Raw genomic sequence first — 27,248 nt, forward strand, 5'->3', positions numbered from 1 at the left:
CTGCTGTTAGTAGAAATTTGGGCATCTTGTTTGACGAACATTTGTCATTTAAAAAACAGATTAACCATACGGTAAACATCAGTCTATGGTCAATTAAAATGCTCAGAAAAATCTTCCCTTATCTGTCACATGAATGGAGAGTATCTGTTATCCTGGCACTAGTGATGTCCAAGATAGACTACTGCAATGCACTGTTCCTTAATTTGGATAAGGGGCTGATTAATAGACTCCAATTAGTCCAGAATTCCGCTGTCAGAGCGGTTCTTAATCTCCCGTGATGCATATCAGCTAGAGAGAGTCTTAAGAAATTACATTGGCTACCAGTGGCGCAGCGTATCCAGTTCAAATCGCTCTGTCTCACTTTTAAGGCAGCTCATGGAATAGAACCACTGTACTTGACTTCCAGACTCCACCTGTATGTACCTAAAAGAAACCTGAGGTCGTCCCAAGCTTATTTGATACAGGTCCCTCGCACACATAAAGCTAAATGGGGAGACAAAGCTTTTACAGTGGCTGCTGCCAGAGGATGGAACTCGCCCCCTCTGAATATTAGGCAAGAATCCTGTTATATGAAATTTAGGAAAATGGTAAAAACTTTATAAATCTCAAATTACAATTACAATTAGCCACGGCTTTTAGTCCAACTCCCATTCCCATGACTTAGCTGGACTAACACTTTTCTGAAACCATAATGCCTCATCCATGCCAGACCTGCAAAGCCGTCCTTATTACTTAATATACTTGAATAATGCCACACTACGCTTGGGTGGCTTTTCACAAATTATACTTGTGGTGATTGTAAATGTCATTTTTCAAGAATCAGTGTCGTTCTGCACTCTCTTCTCTAGACAGTTCTGTCTCCTCTGCTTTGGATATATTTTTTACATATCGTTTGTCTATGTAATACTTTGAATTTACCATATATTAATTTGCCCAGATTTTCTCAATTGCTCTGTACTAAATGTCTGCTCAACAGGTCTGCCTCCCTGATTTACACCAGTTCACCCATTTCTCTACTTTTATTCAGCACCCCTCCCCAGTTCCTTCTCTCGGCCTTCATCCACTATTACCCAGCTTCCCCCTATGACTGAGTTCCATGCTGGTTCCTACTCCCCATCACTTTCTGGTTCCATCTACCCCCTTGTCAACCTCATATTTTTCCTCATGGCCTCTGTTGATCCTTGAACCCCTTGCCCCCTTTTCAGAAACTTGCACCACAAATCTGACTATGCTTGGTGGAGCCTATGAATTTCCAGATACTCTCCTTGCCTTTTAGTCTTGCCTATTCCTGCTATCATACTTCCTCTTGTCCATTCAATGTCTCACTTCTTACACGCATCTGAACATTATTCTCCATACCCACAGCCAGTGTTTACACTTCTCCTGTTGCTGTCCGATCTCGGAGACCTCTTGTCTCTGGCCCTCTCCTTTGCGCTCCCACTAGACAGGGTTAAAGGGGCCCAGAAGCAGTAGTGGAAGCCTGTCCACCTCCCTGAGGTGTGTGCTCAGTAGCAGGGTCTGCTGTGGACAGAGTTGAGGGAGCCAAAATATTTTTTCCTGACTCAGCAGGGAAAGTGAGTCTCCACTGTATCTGAGAGATGAGAAATGGAACAGTGCGTTGTATGGTGTGGTGACTGATATGCTGAGATCTGATGAAGAGCAGCACATTCTGGTGTTTGGTCATGTCTTGTGTTCAAGATGATATGGTATAGTTTGATATAGAATGATGGGTGAAAGGATGAATAGTTATGTGATAAGGTGTGGTGTAGAATAAAGTGATGGTTATGAGAACTGCTGCATTAAGCTGTGAATTTTTGTTGGATTATATGGAGTGTTTTGTGCATGGTGTGATGCAAATTGTGTTTCTAATGGAGTCCTGGTTAGGTATTGCTTGGTATGATTTGGTGTAGTGCTGATTCTACAGAGAAAAACTACTAGTAGTGGAAGGGTAAAAGAGTGATTGGCATTCTATTTAACATAGGGTAGGTTAGCATTGCTAAGCTGTGTGGCATAATTGTTCACATGGAATATAATGTAATGGTGTTGTGGTTAACTGACTAGCTACGTAGTTGTAAGTTGTAGGATTGTGCGATGTGCTTGGTTTAGTCAGTAGGTAATAGTCTGCCTTTTGTTGGTACTAATTGCCTGGCAAACATTTGTGATGTTGCAGAGTCGAACATTTAGAGACAACGGGTGAAGGGCCATGTTTTGTTGACCTTCTTAAAGTTAAGTTGACCCTTCGTTGAGCAGATGTAGATCTGCTGTGACAAGTGTTATGCTGTCCTTTTGTAGGTGTCACCTACAGCCATTTTTGCCCATTTGTTGTCACATATTGTCACCAATACAGTAAGCAGCATAACAGGCTCTGGGTTAGCTCTTAGCTCAAAATCTAAAAGTTTTATTGTCTGTCCCACTTACGTGTTCCTGATCTGTTGGCCATGCTACCTATTCTTGTATGTTTTGGCCTGAAGCATTTATTTTCCTTTTGATTGGATGAGGTTTTATTCCTCACACTGCTAACATCCGGGAAGTATTTTTTCATTTGCATTTTTTCAGAGCGCAAGGTGAGGTGAGTCAGTAGCCCTGGCTGAGGGGCCAGAGCAGTGAGTTTCCAATGGAGTCTTGTTTTATAACATGCAAGGAGGCCTGCCTTTCTAGAGATTAATATTCAAGCTATTTCTGGTCAGTGGTTGATTTTGTGAAGGTAGTTTCAATATTGTCTGTTTTGATATATATTGTAAGCATTAGAAGAGAACTAGAGCAATCACAGGAGCCACAGAAACAATGGAAAGAAAATTGAGTTTGTTATCCTTTTAGGTACCCCATGTTCTCCGTATACAGTGTTTAGTAGGTGGCAGGTGGCGGTGTGAATAAAGTAATTAGTGACATATGTTAAATGATCAGTCAGAAAAAAGATTCCATTCAGCCTGTGGTTGCCTTACATTCTATTGTGTTATAGTCTGGATACAGTGTGAGGTGATTACGTCAGAACTCTTCAGATGTAAGAACACCAACATGACCAAACGTTGGGATCGGCGAGGTGGTGAGGAAGCATGTATGCTTCTGTGCTTCACCGTTGCCAAAAAGACTGGGACTCTGCCGCCACTTTGTGGAACCTGAATATGAAGACAAACTGATTTGCCTACAATGTGTGACCGGATGGATCTAAACCTGAATCACAACAGACATTGTTTAATATGACTGGATGCTGTTTCTTGACTGGCAAACACCTCTAGACCTGGGGGGAGGGAGAAATCACACAAGCGACTATACTATGATATCCACAGCCATACAGACCACACAAGCACTTATGGGATACTGCCCGTAACTGACCACAGGATTCCACCCTATGATACATCTTTCCTGATAGAACATTCCCCATTCCTGTAGTGCCTTACTGAACAGATCAGGTGGTAACTCTCCCCCTTTTTACTTAATGTCTCAACCACTGCAAAATGAGACATGCCTAGCGTTTCTTTACCATCACCAAATAGATGTTGCACTCCCACAGAAGACTTCTCTTTTAGCGCAGCCAACCTGGCCCATAGCGGCCAGTGGGAGCACCCGCCGCCCCTTCTCTATCTGTTTCTCACATGGCCATGGGATGGCTATATTGGTCAGGAAGGGGTGACCTCTATTTGCTTATTGTATGAAGAAAATGATCCCAAGGCCAGATAGAACTTCCTCCTTTGGTGGTAGGGGAAGAACACATTACACTTGTAAACTCTTATGGTAATGTTCACAACCCAGATTTCCCCAGAAACCTCTGGAGCAAGTAGCACACTCTAACACCCCAAACAGTTTTGTTTGGTGAGTGGAGCTGGATTTTAGTCTGGTATTGAATAGACAGCTGGACTTCTCAACTCAGCGACACGTGCCCACCATTCAGCTGCAACACCCTTTACTCACAATGCACACTCATGAACTGAAAGATATCTGGAGAACCAGACGGTCCACCTACACAGACGGAACACGTCTCCACGGGACATGGGCAAGACAGTACTATGGGATAGGTACAGCTGATATTTGAAGGGGGGCAACAGGGGTAGATCATCTCCTGTGCACCCTATCTGACCTCTCCTTTCATCAATTGACTAAAACAACCCTGGCCCTTAAACAGCGCAGGTTTACTTGGCACCTGTTGCCTCTGTCCCTGCTCAACAGTGTTCACTGACTCTTTAAAAAGCAAACTTTAAACATACTTTCACTTCAGTTATGGCTGTGTGCAGTCACAGACCATCATGGCACCTTTCAGAAGTATCAGAGGGGCATATGCATTGCAAAACAGCATGGCATCCACAAGGTTTCATGCCTGCGCTTGTACAGGAGCTTAAAGACAGAGAACACATAGATCGCTGCACCATCACCTGAAATACTAGTCGCGATCTGGCTAAAGCAAACTGAATACATGGAGGTCACGGACCTGGAGCTTAAACTTCTGCTCAAACATGTCAGAGTCCGGACATATGGGGAGGAAGAGAGACTAAGCAGAACTCTGGCAGCTGTGTCGCAACTGGACAGAAATATACAGGCAATCACCTGCTTGCAGAAAGAGGATGCTACCATGCTCTACTGTTCAGACTCCATACTAATGGAACTAGTCAATGCTTCTAGAAGGAAACCTACACCCTTGAGGAAATCTAGCCTGTGATAGAGAGGATCTCCACAGGCAAAGCACCAGGCAAAGATTGGGCTCCCCGCAAAGTTTTGTAAAAGATACGCAAACCTCCTGGCCTTGAAACTCGTGCAAGTCTACAAGAAACCACTGCAACAGAGGGCATTGCCCCGTTGATTTATGAATAGAGATAAGTCACATTAATCAAACTGGATGAGTCTCCCATTCAACCAAGGACCTGTAGTTCACTCCCCTCTCCCCCCACCATTAACCTAGATGCAAAAATACTAGCTAAGGGTCTGGCTAACCAGCTCTTACTGCTCGAGTGATACTCCCAGACCATTTGGGATTCATACCTGGTGCAGCCACAACACAGGACTTGTGTATGCAGTTTCCCATCAGGTATCGCCTAGACCCTGGACAGAAGGCAGCAGCTATATTCTACGATGCAGCCAAAGCCTTAGAGTCTATTGAATAGAACTCTTGTGATTACAGACTTGATGCCCATGGGATGCCAGGCCATATCATTAACTGGGTGCAACTTCTGTTCACAACCCCCACATCTGGGGTTAGAATGGGAATGCTCCTGTCTGAGCAATTCCCTATAGGCCAAGGTTTCAGGCAAGGATGTTCCTTGTCCCACAACACTTTGCTCCTTACCCTGGAGCCACTGGCATACACAATTTGCCAGCTACATGGGAGAAGAGGACTTGTGTTCTCTCCACGTAACTTGGGAGTGTCTCTACATGCAGACGACATTACATTGCACTTATCTGACACAGCCCAGAACCTGAATCCAATCATATGTGAATTGACATTATTTTGCGCTCTCAGGTGTTGCTATCAACTGAAATACTGTAAATCTCTACCATTTTTCCAGTAATGCAGGCGATACAACCTTAACGGTTAGATTTCCCACTGTCCTGGATCACACACACTATATAATATCTTGGTGGTATGGGTCAATTGTGACAGAGGCAGTGATAAGAGAGAACTATGCACCACTTCGACTCTAATAGAATAACAAATCCATCACTGGGTATCTTTGCTGCTGTTCAAGATGGTGGGGGATGTTTTCTAGTCCTAATAAAAATAGTTATCCTACTAAAGCTGCTATACTTACTTTTTAATATTCCTCTACCACTATGCCAGCACTTCCTCCAAAAACTGAAATCTCACCTAATCACATTAATCTGGACGGGTAAGCTGCCTTGGGTGCAGTGGAAACCATTAACATTGTTGTGGCCTGTGGGTCCTTGATTTGGAGCTCTACCATCTGTGTGTGCTGTTGCACTTTGGATTCTTATGGCATAGACACCCCACTACATGGCATACCTGGCAATAGAACACCACAATGCATACCCAACTCAGATGGAATCGCCATTGTACCAAAACCCCGCTGCGGCTGAATGGAAAGAGGCAAAATAGCCAGCACTTAGATGGCTTGGATAAAGATCCATAAGCAGCTCAACTGCCCAGTACGCTTATTTTCCCAAACAATCATTGACCCACTTTCCCTTAACAACACTCACCTGCAACACATCCCTCTTACAATGCTTGACCAAATGGGGGTTGTACACACTGGTTGACCTTCACGCTACCTTCTATCCTGCCCAACAGAGGTGGACTGTGGCCCTCCTTCTCTGTGATATATATTTACCTACTATTGCCTTTGAACTGTGTTAAACTACCCTGCCTTTCCTCCATCATCCGCATAGAGGACATTGTTCCTGACAACCCCTAGGGTCACACGTCTGGTGACCAATCTTTATTACTCTGTACAATCTGAGACTCCCACATTGCGTTCTTCCTCTCAGGGGCAATGAGGGACAGACTTCAGGGACCCTCTCACAGACACAGAATGGACCTATTGCTGTGGCCAAAACAGGGGAGCTGTCCCCAAATGGACGACTTCAGCTTCTGCATTTCAAATACATTCATGTTGCTTACTACTTCTTCTGCCGCCCTCCCCCCAACTATCCTTATGTGGGTTGCAGGAGCGTTCCCGCTCCACCCAGTGAGACATTCCTGGAGCAGTTTTCATGCATCTTGCATAGCAGTCCATGACTGTAGCTCGATACTGGAGTGAGATAGGACTAGTTTTGTAAGAAAGTATTGCAGAGGAGCTAGAAGTGACCCTGAAGATCGCACACTTGGGCTAAATCTAAGAAGTGCATGCACGGTCTGGCAATTCACCTCACTAGCATTGCTGTTAGCCAAACAACGGATATCCTATGTGTGGGGTGGTACCTACTCACCACAAGTGAGTCTGGCTGTGGCTTATATTTTGTAGTGTAGTGACCAGCTAGAACTCTGTTACTCCATGATATCTTCTGATTCAATGCCCCAGAAATATCTCAGAACCTAACCAGGCACCTGCTGAATTATGATACGGAGGACATACACACAGACCGAGGTAGAGGGAACTGAAATTGCAGCTCCACACTCTATATTGTTTGAAACGCAAAGACAGTGAAGGAAGGTTATGGGGACGGTGAACTCTCCACTAGTGCAGCTGGAAACACCAATTTGACCCATGGAGCCAAAGTCTTGCTAGGTATTGAAGGAATCATCTACTGATCATATAAAGCAAGTGCTATCGGGGGTCATTGCTCTGTCATGGTAGTTGAGCATTGTATACCAAATGCTGTTTAGCTGAGCTCATCCTTGTTCCTTGAACGGTACAAGTGATGGTAAATTGCCAAAAATAAAACAATTTAAAAATGTTCAAAGTACTACGTTGTGTTTTAAGTTGACGTGAATAAGCATACGTGATGTAAAACCCTGTCTTTGGCTCTTATACATTGTATACAGAACAATACTGCCTATAAAAGTTACTTGAATGTTGCTTTGAAAACAATGCATGTCAAATCTAATTCTGGGGACTTCGAAGTTTTGTGGCGATACAACGCTATTTAGGGTCATGTTTTTTTTCTTCTTTTCAAAGGATTGCAGGAAGTTTCTTAATGATCTAAATAAAGGACTCGGTGATAAAAGGAGGTAAGAAATGTTCAAAGCAGTGATGGTAACATGCTGTAAAGATCTTTTGTTCATTCCTTAGCTGAAACTACTGTTATCAAATGGGCTCGAGAATGTAGAGAAACGGAAATGGAATTATCCACATTCAAAACATCCGGGGCTCTAAAAAAATAATTTTTACGAATGTCCACGTTGACTTTGAACTTACTTAGATCCATAAACTCTACCATCTTTTTAACTTTAACCAAACATCCTAAAGGAGTTTGAATTTCACGGAGTTCGTGAAATGTATAACCTTAACTTTTTCCCCACTCTGTATGTCTCACCAATGCTAATCGTTTTCTTGCTTTCCACCACCTTCCTTCCAAACCCTGTCTTCTCCCTGTACAGATGCTTTGAATCTCACCTCACAATGTTTTCTGTATTTTTTTTTTAAGCTTCTTTATTCTACATTTCAAAAAAGATGTTACTAGCAAATTAATTTTGCAAAAACTAAAGCGATCACATCAAACATGCAAAAAATACAACTTATGCAGACTGTAAAAATGTCCAAAAGATGGAAACAGATGCAAAGACAGACAACACTTTTGTGGTCTTTCCTTAACGAGACGAAAAGATGAAAAGGCAGAGCTTATTTCACTACTGCAAAAAGCACCTATTTCGTGATCATTATCAACCGTTGCTTGATCTGTTCCACGGCTAGTGCCAGTCGTGTGCCACATTTCCTGAATATACAATGTGTTTAAAATGCCAGCCGCCCAGTCTTGTTCAGGATTTACTATTTTAATAGTTTTTTCCAATCATCTGGGAATTGTAATATCCAAAACTATACCGTTGGTAAAACTGTTACTCCATAAGGATTTGTATCTCTTCCCTATATTCCATAACAAAACAGTAGAAAGTTTTAGATCTTTGAATTGTAGTGTACTTAGTGAATCTAGTGCCACAAATAAGTGCCGACTATGTAATTTCTAAATGTCATTCCCTTTTCTTCATCATGACAAAAATCCACAAGGGGCAGTCAACTCAAATCCTAAAATTGTTTACAGCAAGAACAAATAAAAGCATGTTACCAGTTGCCCTAACAAATCGGAAATACGAGGTAGTTGTTACTTGCTGAAGGAAAAACTGGATATAATCCAGTATAATTTCAGATGGCCATGCTGCTGGATGCACCGCTAATTGATGCTATTTATAGATGTGTGCACCAGACACGGAAAGAAATTACCAATCAACCAACTGAAACTGTTCCTCACCTTTCTCCCAGATTTCCTTCTGCCCTGTTGTGTGCTTAGTGGGCAGTCATTTAGACATTTGTACAATAAATCAACTAGTGCCCATCTTCGGATTTTAGCCAGGGCACCAGTTTCCTCGAGTATTTGAAAATGTGCCCTAGAGATTGCTTAACTTTAAGTTGTAAATACAATTCCTGCTGAAACTCGTTTTTAGCCTTAAATTCTCAACTATGTAACAACTGTTCCATGCAGCTACCACCTACGCAAGCCCAAATAATGTTCTATTCTGTAGAGATTCGTGGCATACTGGGTTATCCTACAGTGGGTATTAATATACCAGCTGAGGACTTTAACATGTTTTGTAAATTCGTGCCAGATCTGGCATAAATCCATACTTAAAAAAAAAAAAAAATGATAGTGAAAGGAGAATAAGAAACCCGTTAATTTGTTTTCCGTTAATTCATGTTCCACTACATTAAAATATTGTATTTTTTTATATATGCTATATTTTACAAAGTTTGTTATATGCAGTTGCTAAATTTTGTTCTAAATGTTTCTGTAGGTATTTGAAGGAAGCAGTAAATAAAGTTTGACTCGAAGTCCAAAGAGCCTACCACTCCCATTTTTTTTAGATAACTCTGCATCTACCTGCTAATCCTATCGGTGTTTCCAGGTCAAATTTTTTTTAATTTAAGTTAAGGACTGCAAAGATGTGAAAAGCATTTTGAGCAAATACATTTTTATTAGGTTTTCTGCACACAATCAACGTAACAATCCCTAACCCCTTCAATATTTCAGTACCACTATTATCCCGTCCTGTAACATAGATATTCTATGCCACAGCAATACATGCCACTCACCGCTCATCAAAAACCACACAACCTTCATATGTTGCGCTGGTTGTAATTGAATGAAGTGTGTCCTGGGGCATCTCAGAACTCTAATTCGTTGAGCACAGAAACCTAGTAAAGGACTTCATAAGATTGTGAAACTGTCTGTAGCTGCTGTCATGTGGTATAGTTCGATACCAGTTTAAGTTTGGCAAGGGACTGATAGAACCAGAATTACTTTGAATAGTTTGCTTTCTAATCAAAAGTAATCTATACAGCAGGCTTTTAATAGCACCTGTGGTTTGAATTAAAAAATAGATTCTCCATGGGTAAACGGGGATTGATAATTTATGTGCCTTAAAATTGAGGTCCAGTAGTTAGAGAGGGCTTCCTTTATTCCACAACTCCTTCAGCACAGCCCACAATGTGAGTCATTAACTGTTCGTAATATACTCGATCTCTAATGTTGTGTAAGCGGGTACTTCTTTTGCACAAAAAGTGGGGCTGAAGTAGCTTCCCTAGTTGCGTTACTTAATACCTTTGCCCAACCTTTTAGACTAGCTAAAATTAGCAAGCTCCACCTCCGAGGCCTCCCATGCTGCTATGCTGGCTGAGCTCTGACCTTCAGAAGGTTATAGATCTTTGACATGAGATGGCCATCACTCGCTGTTGTCAAAGCAGGTTTATTTTTTGTAAGGGGTTAATGTCCTAGATGCTCCCTCTTACCAAAGCATGTGAGACTTCAGTCTTGGAGTTTAGTATAGCAAACATTTTTACGCTCTCCAATCCCTAAGTCAAGTTTAAACTGTTTGAAAGACTAAATGACTCGTTTGAAAAGATTAACCTTGATAATACATTTTTTCGTCCAATCACTTAAACACCCACCTGTCCATACATGGCTGAAAGTCAAAATGGCCAACATGGGTTGGAGAGAGCGTGGGTAACTGAAGCAACCTTTCTTAGTTCAAACCATCCCAGTCTTTTCTAGTTGAGCCAAGTACTGCAGGTCTGCTGGAAGTACCAGATCTGTAGCACTTCTTGATCTTTGGAACACCGCATAGCAAGCTACCCACCAAGGTGTGGTCCAAAATGAACCACTGATAATCCGTTTCCTGCGTAGGGCCTTCCCTTCACTACTTTAGGGTAGAGCTATACCCGCACATGAAGCCAGCTTTACAAATACCAACACATTTTAGGCTTGAAATGTTGGTCATGAGCTGTCTTTAGCTTCTTTCCTCATCTGGCAAAATCGATATTGAACATCTCAACTCCATTAACAGTTTTGGGATTAGCAACAATTTGAAGAGATGTAAAAGACACAGCCTCTTCGGAGAATCATCCTATTTATAGAGGTATAGACCCTAGCTACTTATAGTGTGGGTTGTGACATACTTGTGAAAAATCTTTTGAAATGGAAAGAACTTAAATTAAAAAGGAACTGTGTTAAAACAGGCATTTTAATTACATTCTCACATCCGTTGACCAGGGACATCTCCCTCATGACTAAACACTTTGGCCATTATGACATTGGCGGTGACTGTTAAAGTGGCGGTAATACCGCCAACAGCCTGGCGGTAATTACCGCCAAATTATGACCATGGCGGTGACAACTCCCATAGATAGCCAATGTACCACACCAACGGCTCGGGTGTTAACACCACTGACAAGGCGGTAGCCGCCTAGGGCCGTCCAGAAGCCAAGGTACCGCCCACCATATTATGACAAGGCAAACCGTCAGGATTTCCGGGACAGTACCAACGCCATCAAAAGCCTGGTGGAAACACTGTACAGAAATTGAGACTCACCATCAGGGACACAGAGAAGACCACCGCTGCCATGGAACTGGAACTACAAAGTCTTCCTGATGCTCTTTTACCCCATGCTCCACCTGGAACACCAACGAAGACTACGATGGTGAGTACAGCCGCCTAGCACACAAGGGAGGGAGGAAAAGAAGAGTGACACACACATGCACAACACACACCAGTCACACACACACAACCAGCTGCAGAGGAAAAACAATGTCACAGGACACACATCATATTAATGCAAGAACAACAGTTAGGCAGTACTTATATTGTAATTGTATGCCAACAGCCACCATATTGTCCATATGAAAAAAAAAATAATTAACTGTTACGAAGCGGCCAATGGCCAGTCCAAAGTACAAAAGGCCTAGAAGGGCACATGGCACAGTCCAAGGCCCAACTGATGTAATCTGCACTACACTGTGCAAGGGCATTGTGTTGTGAATGGCCAGGCACCTCAGGGGGAAGGGGGGGGCACCTCAGCTGAAGTGGGTAACTCACCCACTGGTTCTGGAGGGGGCTCCATGCCCATTACAATTATTTGGGGCGTTCAAGGTCACAGTCTCTGAGGTGGGGGACTTGCCCACTGGTTCTGGAGGGGACTCCATGGCCATTATCCTTTGCTGGGGAGTGCAAGTTCAGTCTCTGAGATGGAGAACTTGCACACTGGTTCTGGAGGGGGCTCCGTGGACAACAGTCCCTGGAGGGTGGCCTAAAAGCCCTCTGCTGGAGGTGAGGGCTGCGGTGTCCCAGCGGGAGGTGAGGGCTGCGGTGTCCCAGTGGGAGGTGAGGGCTGCGGTGTCCCAGCTGGTGGTGAGGGCTCCTTGCCCACTGGTGTTGGAGGGGGCCTCTTGCCTCTCTTGGGTGGTGGAGTAGAATCCTTTAATTTGCTGCCTCCATGACTAGGAGGTGCCTCCACTGTCCCCGTGGACTGTTTGGCTGAGGTGCTGGGCTGGGTCATTGTGACCCTGCTGTTATGGGCAGGACGGTGGGGGGGGGAGGGGGGAAGAGAGAGAGAGGGGGAGGGAAGAGGTCAAGTTGGGCAAGGAAAAGCTTATTGGGGAAGGTGGGGCGGGAGTGGGAATGGGAGTGGAGGTTGAGGGGGTGGTGTTGGAGGTGTATGTTTACTGACTTGCATTGGCAGTGTGCTGATGTGAGGTGGATGGCTGTTGGGTGTCTGAGTGCATGCGTTTGTGTCTTTTAGGAAGGGGAGGCAGACAGGGTGGGAGAGGACACAGGGGACGCATGGATGGATGTTGTGGAGGTGTCTGTAAGTGAGGTGTGTGTGCTGCTTGGTGTGGTGATTGTGGCTGTTGATGCAGTGCTTGCAGGTGTGAGTGCGGAAGTGACAGTGAGGGAGGAGGAGGGGGAGACAGTGGAGGCAGTGAATATTGTGTGTGCAACTGTCTGTGTGAGTGCTTGTAGCCTGAAGTGTGCTGCTAGTGTTTCTGTGCTACTCTTGCGTTTTTTTTTTTGTGTGTGCGCATGCTTGTTTGTATGTGTGCATGGTATGGGTTGGAGTTGAGGGGACTGGGAAGTGGTAGTTGGAGGGGGGATGGTAGGAACGGGGACAATGGCGACCATCAGAGAGGAAGCCAGAGCCTTGAACGATCTCTGTGCCGCTAATCCACCTTAGATGCCCTAAAGGAATGCATTGCATTGCTGCATCTGGGATGCCAGCCCCTGGGTGGCATTCACAATGGTTGACTGTCCTACAAAGATAGATCTCAGGAGATCAATAGCCTCCTCACTCAGGGCAGCAGGCATCACTGGGGCAGGCCCTGAGGTGCCTGGGGCGAAGGAGATGCCTACCCTCCTGGGTGAGCGGGCACGGGCAACTCGGTGAGGGGCTACTGGGAGGGCGGTGCTGGTACGGGGTAGCGGCTGTACCTGTGGCTGGGGTGGTTCCCAAGGTGGCCGCCACTACCAGGGAGCTTGCATTGAAGGAGATATCTGAGTCAGTGTTTTAACATCCTGTCTCCACCATGGTGCTCCCCTCGCCCTCCGTCCCACTGGTCCTTTCTGCGTTGGTGGACTCTACCTTCTGGGTCCTGTGGGATGTAGCTCCCTCTGTCACCAGTGCCCCCGCCCCTCCGCCAGATGATGCTAATGCACACATGGACAGGATGACAGAAGAAAAAAGGGGGTGAGAGAAAGGGAGCACTGGGTCAATTAGAGCACCAGCACCACAGATGGCATACACATTACCATCACACACAGATATCAGGATTGAGCACCATTCATCACACGGACATTACATTTGATAGGTACCACAGCAAGATGTGAGCAAAAGAAAGCCAACTGCACCCCTCCTGGCAGTCACTAAGCCCTGTCTGACATGGAATGCAACCTAGCTAGGTTACCAGATTTAGCAATACAGCCATTACCCTTGAGCTGGGTCATTCTGCGTTCTCTGAGCTGGCATTAAGGGGCACCCACTAACAGACAGCCACCACCAGGTTCCCATGCCACCTACCACTCATAGTTGAAAGGCACACTGTATTCACCCCCTTGTGGCTGCAGTGATGCCCTCAAGCGCCCATCTAGCTCTAGGTAGGCCACCACCAGTATGCAGGCCATCATGGGGAGTCAGGTTCCGAGAGGCACCCCGCCCTCATTGTGAGATCATCTCCAGCTGGACCTCTCTGGTCTTCCGGGCCTAGCGTCTCAGGTCCTCCCACCTCTTTTTACAGTGGGTGCTCCGCCTGCCGTAGAACCCCAGGGTCCGCATGTCCTTGGCGATGGCACGCCACAATCCCTTCTGATGGGCGCTGACCTGCAGAGGAAACAGACAGGAAGACGCCATTAACCAGACTATCCAGCCTGTTGCACATATGGCCCACAAATCCCCTCCCATCGGCACACACATCACCCAGCGCCCACCATATACACTACCATCAGACATATGACCCACCCCCCAAATGACACAATGCTTGCACACACATCTCCATGCAACCTTGTCACGTGCCTTGTGCCCAAAGTGTACTCACCTGTTGGTCTGGAGGCCCATACAGCAGCCCATACACCAAGGACACCAACTCCTCCGAAGTGAAGACAGGGGCCCTTTCCCCAGTCACACAGTCCATGGCAGGATCCAGACCCAAGTCACAGCCGCACACGCAGTGTAGGTGTTGTCCTGCTGAAAGTCAGGAAACAAGTGAGGTTATAGACAGAAAATGGCATTCACATACGCGGTGTTGTACACCGTCACCACTGCTGGTGAACCCCATTGGCCACTGTACTCCATAGAGCCCCATGTTATCCAATGAGGAAAAGCACAGCGGTGCAAGACCGCCCTCCGCCATGACACGCAACGCCGGCAGAGTTAGCTCACTTCCTCCTGTTCCTACATACAGGACAGGCAGTCGCCATTTTATGGTGGTGGACATTCTCCTGAATGACACAAGGGGGACATTCAGGAGAGTCTTATTTCCTGGTGGTTGTCTTGGTCTTGGCAGGTCTCTCTGGCTTCTGTCTGAGGCACAGGGAATGTTTGCGGGGTGGTTCACCATCTGCAGGAGGAGGGCTGCTGGTGGCTTTTGGGTCCTGTGGTAGGGCCTCCTGCCCACTGGCTGCAGCGGAAATGGTAGGCTGACTAGAAGTAGGGGCCCACTGGTTTGCTGTCCATTCCCTCTTGATGTTGGCCATATCTGCCAGCACCGCTGCTATGGAGACAATGATAGTGTTGAGAACCTGCAAATCCTCCCTGATCTCCTGATGGTGTACCTCCTGCAGCCGCTTGTTCTCCTGCATGTTGGTATGGATCTGGCCCATCTTGTCCTGGGATTGTTGGTAAGCTCCCAGGACATTAGTGAGTCGGTTCCCTGGGCCTGTCCTTCCTCTGGTGCACAGCGGTACTCCCAGTGCCCCTGTGACTCTGTCCCGTGACCTGTGTGCGCCCACTGCCACTGACCCCAGGTCCCTGATTGTCTTGGGTGTGAGGTGTGGACTGGGGTCCCTGTACAGGTGGGCACACTACTGATCATTGTGTCCAGGAGACCAAGGTGTGGGGACGTTGGATGGGTGCTAGGGTGTTGGATACTGATGGGGATGGATCTGTGGTTGACTGGGCGTGGGCTGGCTAACTAACCAGTGGTCCCTGATGGACTAGGTAGTTCATCCAGATCCTGAAGTCCAGAGTTGCTGTCATCACTTGGGGCATCTTCTGTTGGGGGACTGGTTAGTCGAGGCACTTCCTCGCCGCTAACATTGGCTGGGACCCCACTGGGGATGCAAGTGATGTATTGGTTAGTCAGATGTGTAGGTGCATAGTGTGGGATGGAGTGGAGTTATGGGAGGGGGGTGAGATGGCATGCAGGTATGGGGGGTGATAAGTAGTATATATTGATTCACCAGTGTCAAGTCCTCCAGCCATTGAGTCACTCAGGATGCAGTATTTCCAAGACTTGCTCCTCCCATGCTGTCAGCTGTGGGGGAGGAGGTGGGGGTCCACCGCCAGTCCTCTGGATGGCGAGCTGGTGCCTTGCAGCCTTGGAACATACCTTCCCCGTAGGTCGTTCTACCTCTTCCTGATGTCGTCCGTTGTTCTTGGATGCTGTTCACCCTGTCTATGATTCTCCGCCATAACTCCATCTTCCTGGCAATGGATATCTGCTGTACCTGTGCTCCAAACAGCTGTGGCTCTGCCCTGACTACTTCCTCGACCATGACCCGCAACTCCTCATCAGTGAAACGGGGGTGCCTTAGTGGGGACATGGGTGTTGTGTGGTGTGTGTTGTGCAGAGGGTGTTAAGTGATGTGATGGGGTGTGGGGTGCATGACGGATGAATGGGTGTTTGTGGTGTGTGTGTATTTGTCTCAGTGGTCTTCGTGTTAGTCTTGTGGCGCTTTTTGGTATTCGTAAAAGGTGGTGTGTAATGTGGGTGTATGTTTTATAGTGCTGTTGTGTGGGTGTGGTGTGTGTATATGAGTTTCAGGTGTTTCTCTGGTATTGGCCAATGTTGTGTTTTGTGTTTGGGTGGCCATTCTGAGCACGTGCCGGTGTGTACCACCAATGGTTTACCGCTGATGAATGTCCGCCGTGGTGATTTGTGGGTCATAATGTGGTGGGCATTGGTTTGTTGGTGTAAGGGTATGGGTATTCGAACTGCCACTTTAGCACTGACCTTTGGGCTGGCGGATTTGTGTTTGTGGCAGTATTGTCAGTTTGGTGTGTGTGTGTTTCGTAATATTGCAAATGGATATTCAACAGCACAGCTGTATGTTGGCCGTCACCGCGGAGGTAAGCAGAATTTACCGCCAATGTCATAATGAGGGCCTTTATTTTTGTCTTAACACCAATAGATTATGGGTGAAGCCAAACAGCTGTGTGCTCTTTGATTCATGTATATGACCTTCTATGGAGTAGGATTCTTATTCATTTGAAAATTCATATTTTAACTTGTGTATGTTTTTTTGTTGTTTTGGTCTTGTTTGATTTAGATATTTCCTATTTTTCTAAACAGACATTGTATCAATTTTGTAGTGTTTTCAATGTATAATTGTGTGTGTTGGTACAAATACTTTGCACATTGCTTCTGGGATAAGCCTGCCTGCTTGTGCCAAGCTACCAAGGGGTGAGTGGGGGTTAACCAGTTGTGTTTCTCCTTTGCTCTGACTAGAGTGAGGGTCCTTGCTTGGACAAGGGGTAACCTGACTGCCAACCAAAGACCCCATTTCTAAAATATACTTCGAGAATGTAGGTTTCTAAATAAGACGTCTGTGAGAAAGTAGCCTCTTTCTAGCATGGTTGCCCTCACTTTTGGCCTGTTTGTGAGTGTGTGTCAGTGTGTTTTCACTGTGTCACTGTGTCACTGGGATCCTGCTAGCCAGGACCCCATTGCTCATAGATAAAAATCTATGTCAGTGTGTTTTGCCTGTCTCACTGGGATCCTGCTGACCAGGACCCCAGTGCTCATAGTTTGTGGCCTAATGTATGCCTGTGTAGTGCCTAACTGTTTCACTGAGGCTCTGCTAACCAGAACCTCAGTGCTGATGCTCTCTCTGCTTTTAAATTTGTCACTGTAGGCCATTGACTTCATTTACCAATTTCAATTGGCATACTGCTCCCCCCTTAAACGTCCCTAGTATATGGTACCTAGGTACGCAGGGCATTGGGGTTCCAGGAGATCCGTATGGGCTGCAGCATTTCTTTTACCACCCATAGGGAGCTCAGACAAACACTTACACAGGACTGCCACTGCAGCCTGCGTGAAATAACGCACATGTTATTTCAGACATTTTCACTGCACTTAAGTAACTTATAAGTCACCTATATGTCTAACTTTCACATGCTGAAGGTTAGGTGCAAAGTTATTAAGTGTGAGGGCAAAGGTGCCCCCACATAGTTCAGGGCCAAATACCCGGACTTTGTGAGTGTGGGGACGCCATTACTCGTGTGCACTATATGTAGGTCAATACCTATATGTAGCTTCACAATGGTAACTCCGAATATGGCCATGTAACATGTCTAAGATCATGGAATTATCCCCCATTCCAAATCTGGTATTGGGGAGCCAACTCCATGCATACTGGGGGCTCCTCCATGGACCACCAGTACTGCCAAGCCAGCTCTCTCTGGCTTGCACTGCAGCTACAGCTGCTGCCACCTCATAGGCAGGGTTCTGCTCTCCTGGGGTCTGGGCAGCCCAGTCCCAGGAAGGCAAAACAAAGCATTTCCTCTGAGAGCAGGGTGTTAACTTTAGAAATAGTGTTACAGGCTGAGGAGGGGCAGCCTCCCCCAGCCTCTGGAAATGCTTTGAAGGGCACAGATGGTGCCCTCCTTGCATAAACCAGTCTACACCGGTTCAGGGGCCCCTTCTCCCCTGCTCTGGCGGGAAACTGGACAAAGGAAAGGTGAGTGACCACTCCCCTGTCCATCACCACCCCAGGGGTGGTGCCCAGAGCTCCTCCAGTGTGTCCCAGACTTCAGCCATCTTGTTTGGCATGGTGTGGGGGCACTCTGGAGGGCTCTGAGTGGCCAGTGCCAGCAGGTGACATCAGAGACCCCTCCTGATAGGGCCATACCTAATCAGGTAGCCAAACGTCCTCTCAGGGCTACTTAGGGTCTCTCCTGGGTGTTCTCTTCAGATTCTGCTTTCAAGTTTCCTTCAGGAATCCTCTGCAACAACTTCAGCATCGTCTGAACTCGGATCAACTGCAGCCTGCTCCAAGAAACACTGTAACTGCAACAAAGTGTCTATAAGAGACACTTTTCTTCAGCAACCTCAGCTCCAAGTCAGCAACTGCGACAGTTTCCATGGTCTGCATGCTCTGGGGACTCCCTGTCTTCATCCTGCACCAGAAGGACCAAAGAAATCTCCTGTGGAGTGACAGAGTCACTCCCCTGCTCCAAGCAGGCACCTTTCAAGGTGATGACCAGTACCCTGGGACTCCTCTCACGGCGACAAGTGCGCTCCTAAGGACACACAGGGTGGACAACATAGACTGTCCTGAAGTCCTGATGATGCAATTTGGAGGAGGTAAGACCTTGCCTTCCCCGAGAACAACGGTACCCCTGTGTTTTTTGTCGTCTTCACCTCCTGAGGCCTCTGTGCACTCTTTGCAAAATTCCTTCATGCACAGCCTGGCCTAGGTCCCCAGCGCTCCACCCTGCGACGCTTAACTTGAGTTGTTCTCCGGCTGCATGGGACCCTCGTTTGTTGTGCTGAATCAACCGCGTTTTGTACCTCCTTTGAACCTGGATCCTGTGGCGTCTGGGTGTGCTGGCTGGCATCCTGAGGGCTCTCTAAAGTTCTGAGAGTCCCCTCTTCCTCCTCACACCGAGTTGAGGCCCCCAGGTCCCTCCTGGGACCATCCAGCACAATGTTGATGAAAAACGCACTTTTACCTTAGCCAAGGCTTGTTGGCGCCTTCCAACACAAAATCTCATCTGCAACGATCTTCACGCCATTGCACATCTTTTGCATCATGCAGGAACCCGCTGACATCTTCCTAGGGTGCATTTCTGCAGTCTTCAACTAACCAGGGACTCTTCTTGTGCACCCTCTTCTGGGTTGGCAGAGGCTCCTGTCCTTCCTGGAACGTCTTTTGACTTCTGGACCTGGTCCCCTTCCTTTGTAGGTCTTCAGGTCCAATAATCCAGCAGTTGTTCTTTGCAGACTTGGTTGGCTGCTGCAGAATCCCAAAAATGAGGTGTAGTGTGTCCTAAGGAAACTTGCAGTACTTTACTCCTGCTTTTCTGGACTCCTGGGTGGGGTAATTTACTTACCTTTACTGTATTCTTACTATCTGAGATTCTGCGCACACTACACTTGTCTAGGGGGGAATTCGTGATTGACATTCCACTTTTTTAGTATATGGTTTGTGTTGCCCCTAGACCTATTTTCTCCCGTTGCATTCAATAGGATTTCCTACTGTTTGCATTGTTCTGACTATTTACTTATCTAAATTTGGTGTCTAGTGTATATATTGTGTATAATACTTACCTCCAGAAGGAGTATTGTCTCTAAGAAATTGTTTGGTACTGTCACTCCAATAAATACCTTTATTTTTGGTAACACTGAGTATTGTCTTTACCTGTGTATAAGTACTGGGTAACTATAAGTGGTATTGCATGAGCTTTGCATGTCTCATAGTTCAGCCTAATCTGCTCTGCTATAGCTACCTCTATCAGCCTCAGCTGCTAGAACACTACTACATTCACTAACAAGGGATAACTGGACCTGGTGTAAGTACCCAGTACAAACCAGGCCAGCCTCCTACATCAGTGTGCCCTTAGAAACAAAATGTACTACCTCGAAGTTTTAACACTAATTCTCTTCTGCCAGTCCCTTCCCTCGCTCATCAGAGTAATTATTCCTTTGAATTATTAAATACCACCTTGTCTGGAAAAAAAATGTTGCTTTGCTGTTTCTATCATTAAGACCAAGACCCGTACTGACTGGCCACTTATCCTGGAATATGGGAGAGAGGACTGAACTAAAACACATATAATAAAGTAACAGACTGGGAGTGACACTTTTAACATGCTCAAACTAAGGATCTAGTTTGAAGGTGGCTTTGAACAGCCATTTTGACTTCTCCTATTTGGGGGTAACCTCTTCCCGGAATAGGTCAGGAAAGTTTTGGTAGAGCTGGTTCTTCATTTCAATAAGGAAAGCCCTGGGTAGACTTTGATCTCTTGGCCCTGCCCTAAGCACCCTGCCATTCTGGAAAACCTCTGAGCTCTCTGATAGCTGGCAAGAAATCAAACCGGAATTGCTCAAAAAGTAGGCAGGCTGCACACTGGGAATTATTTGCAGTTTAGCTTACCAGCTGTCACTGACTCTGGCTAGTTTACTTAATAAAACTGCATTCCACAACCAGTACCCCAGATCATAATTGGACCTGTGAAGAAAGCAATGAAGGAAGTTCTGTCTTGTTCTCCAGTTGGGTAGAGGCAAAATGTGACCTGCTGTATATTAGGAGTGATCTTGAAGGGCCTACAGCAAGAGGGACAGAAAAAGCTAAAGAAAAATGGCCCTGTTATGGAAGTTCCAGCTGACGAGTTTAAAATGGACTGCACTGGGTTTTCCTGGAGCTCTGGTCTTTAAGAGCGTTTGCTTGATGTTCAGGAATTGTAGGAGGTGAAAATGTGTTACTGGCACCTTCAGACACTTTGCGCTTAGTGATATTTTGGAGTTTTGTGGGACTGAGACAAGCAGCTGGGGCTCATGTAGAAAGCCACACCCTTGCTTGACATTTCCTGATTTACCACATTTCAGTGATTGTCTTGGAAAGAGGGTGCAGCTGGACTCTGTGGTGAAGGTACATTGCTGTAGATACCTACCGAGCTACAGTGTTCAACTTTGGCATACTGGAAGTTTTTAGACACCATAAAAGGGATGCAGTCTAAAGGTAAAACTGAAGACCGAGATATATCAAAAACATGTCTGATTTTTTTTTTTCTTTTAATTCCTAAGTTTTCCTTTCAGAACCATTGACCATTCCTGTAAATCTTCCTTATCTCTTCTACAGCCATTAGGATTCCAGGTTCCCTCAGCTTGGAAATAATAATATTCATTATTATTCATTAGAGCTGCACCTTTACTCTGCCTGGGGGTGCATTTTCTTGAAAGATTTGACTGTAAGCATGTAAGCAAGCACATTCCAGATGTACATATATCATTATGTACCTGTGATCTGCTGTATGATCTAAGGCGAAACAGGTATGGGGTGTTGATCTCAGATTTTTTTACTTCACATTTCTTCTAGGTTCAATCATTTAATAAGCACTAACATACTTTTCCTTGATTTTACTTTATAGATGAGGTGGCCCTTTCTAGTTCTGTTCTCGGCCCATGTCATGCATGTAAGACCAGCCCATATCAAAGTCTACTCCCTACTAGTGTAGGAGGCTGGCCTGGTTTGTAATGGGTACCTATGGTACTTACACTTTATACCAGGTTTAGTTGTCCCTTATTAGTGAAATGGAGGCAGTGTATAGAAGCCAGGCTCTCTAGAGGTAGCTGTGCATGAGCAGCCAAAGCTTATCTAGAACCCATGCAAAGCTCATGCAATACCACTGTAGTCACACAGTACTCAAAAACATGAAAGAAAATACTGTGTTACAAAAATAAAGGTACTATATACACTAGTATGCAGAAATAGGCATAACAACAGAAAACAGTGCAATTAGTTTAAATCACAATAGTTCGAAATGGGCCTGGGGGAGCACAAACCATATACTAAGAGTGGAATGTGAAAGTCTGTCTCCCACCTATGCAAGTGTAGTGTGTAGAGGGGAGCTGGGAGTACTAGAAAACCCCAAAGGTAAATACTGGAACCCACCCCAGTGACCAGGAAAGTGGGAGTAAAACACAGTAACTTTCCGAGGACACACACAGAAAAAAAAAAATGCAAGAACCAGAAGAGACTGCAAGACACCAACAGTGGATTCCTGGACCAGAGGACCTGTGGAAGAAGGGGACCAATTCCAAGAAGCACAGAAGAGTCCAGGAGGAACAGGAGCCCCTGCTAACCATGATGAAGGTGCAAAAGAGGAACCACTGGTGAAGAACAGTCAGTGCTGCACCCAAGAAGACTGAGTCTGGTTCCTGGTAGGTACAAGTGATGTCCCACATGGGATGGAGGATTGCAGTTTGGGTTGCGTTGCTGGAGTCTGCCAACAAGCCTCGGCACACGCAAAGCTCACAGTTGGCGGAAAATGGTGCTGCCAGGGACCAGGAAGGACCAGGTGTACTCCTCCCAGGAGAAGGGAGCCATAAGGCGCTCTCAGTAATTCAGAGAGCCCATAGAAGACCAGGCAGCAAGCACTAGAGTCCCACAGCATGGGGACAAAGAAAGTGCAAATGAGGCCCATGCAGCACTACGACAAGGGCTTCCACGTTGCCAGAGAACCACTCAGGAAGCTGTGTGTTGCAGGATAGATCGCTGGGGGCTGGAGCTGTGAAATGCATGAAGGACTTCATGGAAGGATGCCAACAAGCCTTGGCAGCTGCAGAACACATGATGCATAGGGGTACTGTCTTGCGTGGGAAGCAAGCTCTTACCTAAACCAAAGTTGGACAGTTGGATGTGAGGACCGTCGGGACCACTTCAGTCCACACCTGTGATGAAGGATCCACACAGCTCATCAGGAGAGGGGATCCATGCAGCTGGTTGTCATTGCAGTTGATGCCTGCAGAAGCAGGGGAGGGACTCCTTCACCCCAAGGGAGATTCCTTTGCTCTTCTGATGCTGGCTAAAGAAGGGATGTCCTCAGAGGATGCACGACCAGGACACTGTTGTAGTTGCTGGCAGGAGTCAGAGATACAGTGTTGCTGCAGGCATCTTGCTTCTTTGTTGCAGCTTGCAGAGTTCCTGGAGGATCCAGATGCAGTTTCTTCTGTGAGAAGTCGAAGTGGAGGATGCAGAGGATTCCTGCTGGAGTTTTGCAATCCGAATCTGAGGAACCACCCAAAAGGGAGACCCTAAATAGCCTTGAAAAAAGGGGATTTGTCGCCTAACCAGGTAAGCACCTATCAAGGGAGGGCTGTGATGTCACCTGCTGGTACTGGCCACTCAGATGCTCCCAGAGTTCCCTGCCAACCTTGAATCCAAGATGGCAAAAACCAGGGACCTTCTGGAGGAGCTCTGAGCACAACCCCTGGGGTGGTGATGGACAGGGGAGTGGTCACTCCCCTTTCCTTTGTCCAGTTTTGCACCGGAGCAGGGACTGGGGGGGTCTCTGAAACGGTGATGACTGGATTATGCAAGGAGGGCACAAATATGCCCTTCAAACCATTTCCAGTGGCTTGTGAAGACTACCCCCCCAAGCCTGTAACACTTTTTTCCAAAGGGAGAGGGTGTAACACCCCTCTCCCAAAGGAAATCCTTTATTCTGCCTTCCTGGGCTCGAGCTTTTCAAGCAACAGGAGGGCAGAAACCAGTCTGTGAGGTGGCAGCAGCTGGGGCTGCCTGGAAAACCTCAAAAGGCTGAAATGGCAATACTGGAGGTCCTCTAAGGAGATTCCAGAGTACATGGAATCCTACAACCAATGCTTGCCGAAGCCTTGGGGTATGATTCCAACATGTTTGATACCAAATATGCCTCTATGCGGAGTTACCATTAGGTAGTGACCTATGTCAAGTACACACGTAAAATGGTGTCCCTGCCCTCATGAAGTCTGGGGAAAATGGTCCTGGCGGGCGTGGGGGTACCTCTGCTAGGGAGGGGGGTGCCCTTACACACAGGTACTTTGCACCCTGCCCTCAGGGTTGGAGAGCCTGCTATAGGGGTGACTTATAAGTGACCTGGTACAGTGTAAATGGCAGTGAAAGGGGGCTTGCACCTTTTCACGAAGGCTGCAATGGCAGTCCTGCAGAAGCCTTACTCGAGCTCCCTATGGGTGGGAAAATATATGCTGCAGCCCATAGGGATCCATTGGAACCCCAATGCCCTGGGTATCTAGGTACCATATACTAGGGACTTATAAGGGGGCACCAGTATGCCAGTTGTGGGTGAAATACTGTGTTAATAGTAACCAACAACCAATTTTAAAAGGAGCGAGCATAACTACTGGGGTCCTGATTAGCAGGATCCCAGTAGACACAGTAAAGCACACTGACATCAGGGAGAAAATGGGCTTAAACGTGCCAAGAAAGAGGGTACTTTCCTACATAGAGCAGATCATTTTTTTATGTAGTTATCTTAGGAAATTACCTAAGCATTTATATCTGTTAGGTATAAAATCTGCTGATGTCTCTAAATTTTGTTCGCGCTAAAACAAAATAACGAAAACAGATGAGGCAGGCCAAAATATTTCATTATATTCTGCAGGCTCTTCATATTGTGCTGTCACTATATAATGTGTGTATCCTCTGAAACGGAGAGAAGCTGAGGCTAAACTTTCATCTTTGTCCTTTTGTCTTCCTGCAGCCTTCTGAATTTGATGAAAACCTGCACTAATGTAGGCTTCTCCATCCGGAGTATAGGCAAGTAGGCCAGACTCAGAGTTTTGTGTGTGTTAATGTGACCACAGAATTATGACAGGCCTGATTCCATAGACTGGCTAGTTATAGTTCTGCTTGAAGCACACATGTGTTAAAATAAAAATAGTCCTGATAAAAGCCTCGTATCCTGTTGTGGCCGTGAGTAAGGGCTGAAACATGTCAACAGAGTATAAGGGATTTATGGTATCACCCCCCTGCCTTAAATTCACCCAACTAATGATCATTTTTAACTATACCACTGCCACCCAAAAGAAAGGGAAACCGGGGTGTTCATTAGGTATATTTAATATTTGTAATTCCTTTGAGTATTAGAACAATATTTAAAGTGCTTCCTAAGATATGGTGGAGCCTACCCTTGGTTTGGTTTTTAGGGACCAGGGTGCAACCCAGTGATAAAGCATGACAACTGTAGGGTGTGTGAGGGTCCACAATATAAATATTTAAAGTTCTTTAGGGGGCAGGATGGTAAAGCTATGTTAAAGTATTAGAGGAAAGATGGTAGTATACCTTGCACCAAAGTGGATATGAGTGGTGCCAGAACTATTAAACAAAATACTAATGTATGGCATTCCAAATAATTTGCGCGAGTGGTTTCTGGTGTGGTGTTCAACGCAGTCATCCAGTCAAGATGAGGAGTAGCATACTTGGAAAGGCCTTATCTTGTTACTTTGAATCTCTCAATGTGAGAATGTCATTGCTGAAGTTGAAAACATGGACAGTAGGACTAATTACTTTTCTAAGGGCTTCTTGGAGTGTTTCGCAGACTCAAGAGATTGCAAAACTAAGTCTGTTATAGAAAAGTAACCTCAGATGAGTTGTGGTCCTAGTGATATTCTGCGATGATGGACCACCCCCCAACAAAATCAGCCTACTCCTTTTATTACCCTCGGAATGACTGCAACATGGCATACTACCAACATTAGCGTGCTCTGCTGAGCTGGAAGATGTGAGCTGCAGTGGAATACCTGCATTGGAAAAATACTTGTGACTCCACCCTCAATACCAATTTGAGTTAAAAAAAAAAAAAAGCAGAACATTCCCTACTAGTGAGGTGAAGCATGAGGTCCACACCCATCAGGGGTGTTAAGTCAGTGACCCACCAGGTCTCTGGCCATCTGTGAACAGAATTGCTCTCAAACATGTTAAAGGAGAACTATTGATGACTCCGCATCTATTACTGCTACAAAGAATTCAATTTGAGCAGATTAAATTCCCAAATCAGGCAAACTTAATGAGAGTTAACATGAATTAATGTGTATGGGGCGTGAGTGCCAAATTTTTGTCACAGCCTGAGAAGGACTGAGTCAGTGTGTGTATTTTCTTGAATGCGGGGACTTCAGGATCCTCATTCACTGCTCCAGATATGAAATGTGCTTGCACAAGGCTTCAAACTATTGGCCAAATAAAGTAACTTCCAATGCATAAAATCTTGTGGACAATGCAGGCACTTTTGTACCTAAATCTACCTTCAATAGGAAGATGTTATAGATAAAAGATGGCAGGCTAGATGTGGTTAAAGTGACATATTCCTAAGGTCAGGCGAGAAGCAGTATTCAGTGAGGATTTGATGTGGGCTAGATTAGTTTTGGGAATGCTGGGAAGACTAGCTTTCCCACTGCCAAGTGTGGAAAGACCATGGCTTTAATGACCCTTTAAGGACTTGTACAGGAAGGAAGGATTTGGACCCAAGTTTAAGTTGGTAGTTGGCCTTTTAGCAGGCTGAAATTCAGCCTACTCTCCAGGGTGAAACCAAGAGATTCAGCATTCCAAGCAAATTGAAGGAGAACGTTCAAAGATATCAGTGAAACATTGCTTCTCTTGAGTAGATGTTATGATAAAAACAGTTTTGTTTCCTGCTCCTTGTAGGACAGTTGTTAGACCTGGCATCCTTGGTGTGCTTTCCCCTGACTTTTGTTCCTTCTGACCTCCTGTTTTGGTGACTTCATTGTTGCTGGCTTTAGAACTCTGGGCACTTTACCACTGCTAACCTGTGCTAAAGTGCATATGCTCCATACTTTAAACATGATAATATTGGTGTATCCATAATTGCCCTATTTAATTTATTTATAAGCCCCTAGCAAAGAGCACTGCATGTGCTCGGGCCTGTAAATTAAATGCTACCAGTGGGCTGCAGCACTGATTGTGCCACACACTTTAGTAGCCCTTTAAACATATCTCAGTCCTGCCACTGTAGAGTGTGTGCGTGTGCAATTTTAAACTGCCATGTCAACCTGGCACCTTTACCCTTTTCTCAGGCCTATTCTAATCCACGTCACCCTTAAGGTATGCCCTAAGCAGCCCAAGAGCAGGGTGCAGTGAATTTAAA

At 45.9% G+C, this 27,248-nt stretch overlaps 1 protein-coding gene across 1 annotated transcript in view; it reads left to right on the forward strand.

The window, feature by feature from the left end:
* SYCP2L (synaptonemal complex protein 2 like) overlaps nt 1-27,248 on the forward strand; it is a 557,328-nt gene that overhangs the window by 415,083 nt on the left and 114,997 nt on the right. Inside the window, exon 10 of the mRNA XM_069221230.1 lies at nt 7,563-7,615. Coding sequence (XP_069077331.1) covers nt 7,563-7,615 — 53 coding nt within the window. The remainder of the gene's footprint in view (nt 1-7,562; nt 7,616-27,248) is intronic.

The sequence above is a fragment of the Pleurodeles waltl genome, chromosome 2_2 (genome assembly GCF_031143425.1).
Source record: "Pleurodeles waltl isolate 20211129_DDA chromosome 2_2, aPleWal1.hap1.20221129, whole genome shotgun sequence".
Classification (NCBI taxonomy): Eukaryota; Metazoa; Chordata; class Amphibia; order Caudata; family Salamandridae; genus Pleurodeles; species Pleurodeles waltl.